Source organism: Penaeus monodon, chromosome 9 (genome assembly GCF_015228065.2).
Source record: "Penaeus monodon isolate SGIC_2016 chromosome 9, NSTDA_Pmon_1, whole genome shotgun sequence".
NCBI classification, from domain to species: domain Eukaryota; kingdom Metazoa; phylum Arthropoda; class Malacostraca; order Decapoda; family Penaeidae; genus Penaeus; species Penaeus monodon.
The window spans coordinates 14,702,209-14,707,208 of NC_051394.1; the positions used below are offsets into that span (position 1 = coordinate 14,702,209).

The 5,000-nt window shown below is 39.0% G+C and overlaps 1 protein-coding gene across 3 annotated transcripts in view; it reads left to right on the forward strand.

The window, feature by feature from the left end:
* LOC119576970 overlaps positions 1-5,000 on the forward strand; it is a 44,881-nt gene that overhangs the window by 39,513 nt on the left and 368 nt on the right. For all 3 annotated transcript variants that reach the window (XM_037924631.1, XM_037924628.1, XM_037924630.1), the window contains exons 5-6: positions 864-1,052; positions 4,789-5,000. The exon at positions 4,789-5,000 is cut by the window's right edge and continues 368 nt beyond it. In XM_037924631.1, coding sequence (XP_037780559.1) covers positions 864-1,052; positions 4,789-4,819 — 220 coding nt within the window. In that variant the 3' untranslated portion in view covers positions 4,820-5,000. The remainder of the gene's footprint in view (positions 1-863; positions 1,053-4,788) is intronic.

The following is a 5,000-nucleotide window of genomic DNA, read 5'->3' on the forward strand; positions in this document are numbered from 1 at the left end:
AGAACTCAACTACTGGCCACTACCCAATTACTAGTACTGCAGCTGGGTTAACCCAATGCTTCTAAAAGAATTTGGGGTTTGCTGGGCCTCTTATTCAAGGAGTATGCATAGCTAACTGAGCTTGCCTTAAGCCTATTTCAGTTATGGCCAGTACATGGCATTTGTCATGCCACTCCAACAAAGTTATTTGATTCCTTTTGGTATCACTTATATCCAAAACATGATTGAATCTTTTTAAATATTCAGAGGTAAATGTTCTTCATTTTAGTTGCTAGATCAAACCTGTACATTTGAGTCCATTTCAATAAATTAGGTGTACACTCTGTGTACAACATGGTATGTGTTTTACCAAGGGATAAAAAAGAATTTCTCATTTTCACAAATCTTATTCTTACAAAATCAATTATATTCAGTTATATACAAGGCTGCTGCTTCCACAGCTTCAATACTTCACTTCTGTGTGTCATACTTCAAGACACACTGGCAGAGGACCATATAACTGTCTGAGTAGTTGACATAAGGAGACTGAGCATGTAAACTTGATTGAAGGTTACTAAAAGGTTCACAGTAGCAGGAAGAGAGTGCTATGTTTTGTCATGTCATTCTTCATTTAAGGATTGACTTCATATACTTTATGTAATGGATTTTAATTGGCAACAAAATTATTTTTAAGACAGCAAATATAGCCTTTAGTATTTAGTAACAGAAAACAAAGCTTTATATACTCAGTCTTTTTAGAGTAATAACATGGAATAGTTTGATGAACATTGTATATGAATATGTATGGTACCCATGGTTGAAAAGGAGTTGACTTTGATTAGAAGTTTAGATATTATATTGTAACATCAGTCTAAACTTTTCAGGCAAGTTTGGAGCATCAGATTTCCAAGAAGCAACTTAACTGAAAAAGGCTGTGTTTATTTGTTTGGAGCCCTTAAAGACATGAATATTGGTAAGGATGGAGTGTGGGTCAGCTCTCCACATATAACAGCAGAAAGTGCCAAAAAACTCAAGCAGATATTTATGAAAGTGTTGAAAACACCCTTCAGAAGGTAAGGAAACTTGTTTGCCATGGTAGTATAGTATAAAAAATTTATTGATTATAAATTAGTGAATTTTTTTCTCTAATATGAACTTTTTGCTCATTTAAAACTGGATGAATTATTGGTCTTGGAAATCTAATAACATAATTGCAGTCGAAATTTGTCTTATGATCTTTCACTACACTGCAAGTACAGTGCAAGAAAAGCCTTTTCCCATTATTAACACATTGGATCCAGATGCTTCCCTGCCATCATGTGGTGCAAAATATGGGCATTTGGCTTACTTGAACAGCCACTCTGGAGGTTTGTGGCTTGTAAACAGGGTGCACACGAACACTTATGTGCAGTGACAAGAATCTGTGCTTGATCTTTGGAATGTTATTTTTTCTGTTTCTGCATAAGCATTTTTAGCTTTTTTGCCATTTTCCAGTATCAGTATTTGTCATTTCATTTACTTTATCCAGATGGTAATAGACTGTCTAGGTTGTTGATAATTCAGTGGAGTAATAATAAAAAGTAATATTTAGCTATTTGTGCAATTTTAAAATATTTTCTTAATATTAAATTTTCTGTAATACAACCTGTACTGCTGGTCATAGGATCAGAATAGGATCCTGAATGCGGAAATGATGTCCTACCCAGATCCAGCTCTTCCAGTCATGGTTCATGGATGGTACATTCCATTTGTTTATCAATAGAACTAATGCAAAAACCCCTTCCTAAATGCCAACTGAGTCTAATCATGGGTCGTCCCACGGGACTCCTGAACCCAGGATTGTCTCGCAAAGAGACAATCTGATGGGCAGGGTTATCCACAGGGATGCAAGCTAGGTGCCCATATAACCTGAGTTGGGAATCCCAGATTATGCAAGTAACAGGTCACATGCCAGTCTCATGGTGCAGCCATCGGTTGGACACATGGTCCTGCCAGCTGTACCCCATGATCCAGTGAAGAAACTTGTTACAAAAGGCATCAAGATGAAACTCCAAGGCACTAGTGCCCAGGCTTCTTTTTCTTAGAACAAAACTGGCAGTGTCAAGGCCTTGAAGACACGTAGCTTGATCCTTCTGCATAGGTGCCAATATCTCCAGATGCTCTTGTTGATCAAGGTCATGGCTCCTATTGCCAGACCAATCCATCTACTGACTTCTTGGTCCGACAGCCCAGAGCTCTCTGTGTCTTCAACGTCCTTGTCGCAAGCATGGATCAGCTGAACGGGTTCCCCTAACAGGCTCCCAAAGTCCTGAATCTTGGCAGTGGTCCAGGAGACCTCTAGGCCCAAGGGCTTCACTTCATTGCTAAATGCATCAAGAGCCACCACAGTGACTCAGATAGGATAGCAACATCAGTTGGCAAAGTCATGGTCTAAGCCCTTGATATTACCCAGTGTTGCTCCACACTGACCTTGGGTAATAGCTCTGCCCATTATCCAGTCCATGCAGGTGTTGACAAGTGTTGGTGAAAAGACACAGCCTAGCCTAACCCCTGAATTAACAGGGAAGAAGTTTGACAGGCCCCCACCACTCTTTACAGCACTTTCAGTACCGGTATATAGGCTTACTATTAGGCCAGTAATCTGTGTCAGAATTCCCCTGAGTCTCAGAATCTCCCATAGCAATTCTCGATGCACTGAGTCAAACACATTCTTGAGGTCAATGTAGGCTGCAAGTAACCCACGACCAAACTCACAATGGTGTTTCACAATTACTCGAAGCACTAAGATACAGTCAATTGTGGACTTGCCAGGAGTGAATCCAGAATGCCACTTGCATCCAAGCTAACTGTTGTAGGGTCTACCTGGTACAACTGCTCAAAATACTCAGCTCAGCATTCATGAACCCTGTCCATCCACTGAGTGAACTGCAGTCATCTGTGAGGAGGGCTTAAAGTTCAGCTTTCTCAGGGATTAGTAGGCAGGGTGAAGGCATTTACCAAGAAATGACCTTCAACCTCCTCCGCAAGATTCCTGATGAACTGTTCCTTGTCCCTTCTCAGCAGTGTCCGAGCCCTATGCACCAAAGAGCGACGCAAGACCTGATTGCCATTCAGCCGAGCCATGTGACATGCTTCAGTGGCCTCCAATGTCTCCAGGGAGATGGAATTCTGCCTTGCCCTTGGCCGTATGCCAATGGACTCCCACAGAGCAACTGGGTCTGTCAGGTTATCATGTTCTGTGAATCAATCTGAGACTGCCTTCGTGAACCCACGGGCACACTCCTCCCTCAGTCTGTCCAAGTGAAATACCTTAGGGTGGCCACTGGAGGGACAGGGAGTTTTGAAGTGGACCTGTAGGGTAGCCACAACCAGTGCCACAGAACTTGGCAATCCAATAAACTCTACAATTTTGGATGATCCTCCATTGTGTGTTAATAAGAATGTGGTTGATCTCCTTGGCCACTGTACCCATATTGCTATACCATGTTCAGCGATGTGGGTTGGAGAGCTAATACCAGGAGCCAGAGATCCTTATTCTCGGGGACCTAGCAAAGTCCCAGAGAAGGAGGCTATTCTCGCTGTTGGGATCAGCTCCTAAGCCACAAGAGCTGACAGTCATCTCGTAGCCAGCTCAATCACAGCAGGATACTGCATTGAAGTCGCCCAGAACAATGAATATCTCCCTGGGGGCAATTGTCTGCTTCGGATGTGAGTTTGGCATAGAACGCCTCTTTCACATCGAGTTTGCAAACATCAGTAGGAACGTACATAGCAATAAGAGATATGAAGCCAAAAGCATGCTTACCTGAACTACTGAGGGTTGAAGTTGTAGTAGGTGTACCCACAAATATTGATCATGCTGCTGCTAGGTCTTCTCACCTGTGAGAGGGCATCCACCTCAATTCCCAGCTGCCCCAGTTCCATTGATAGCAGAGGTGGTAACCACTTGTCTTGCCGCAAGGACCGGGTGCTGCCACAAATAAATGGGGTCGGCAGACTGTGGGGTTCCCTTGGGCTTTGCCCCACAAGCCTCATGGTGGGTTGCATCTGCTGAGGCGCAGGCAGGGACAAGTAACTGTCGTTTCCATCCTGCGCTAGAGCATTTACCCTCCCAACCCACCTAGCTCCATATATTGGGTCATTGCCAGTGAGTTATCTGGGGGGAGGAGGGCTAGTAAGGCCCACCTCCCCTGAGCTGCCCATTATATTTACATATTTATATAATTGTGTGTGTGTGTGTGTGTCTGTGTCTGTTTGTGTCTGTGTATACACATAAACACACACACACACACACACACACACACACACACACACACACACACACACACACACACACACATACATATATATATGTGTGTGTGTGTGTGTGTGTGTGTTATTTATATATATATATATATATATATATATATATACATAATATATAATATATATATATATATATATATATATATAATATATATAATATATATAGTATATATAATAAAATTAATATATATATAAAATATAAATATATATATATATATATAAAATATATATAATATATATATTATTATATATATAATATATATATATTATATATATTATATATATTATTTAATATAACACATAAAATAAATTATAATAATATATATAATATATAAATATATATAATATACCAACATAATAATATATATAATATAATATATATATATATATATATATATATATATATATATATATATATATAATTCATATATTATATTTATATAATTATTTATTTATTTCCATTTGGTGTCATAATAAATTATTTTTCTTTTTATTTATTTTCAGGGTAGATGATGTGAGTATATGGTCTTTTTAGTTCTCATGATATATGTGATAAAAGTGTTCAATACAGGAATTACCATGTTTTTATATTCATATTAAATATTTAGGAAAATTAATTTTTCCTAATATTCTGTAAATAATGGAAAATCAGCTACTGGAAAAATTAGCTGCATGAAAATATGGAGGTATTTTCAAAATAATTATGAACTATGGGC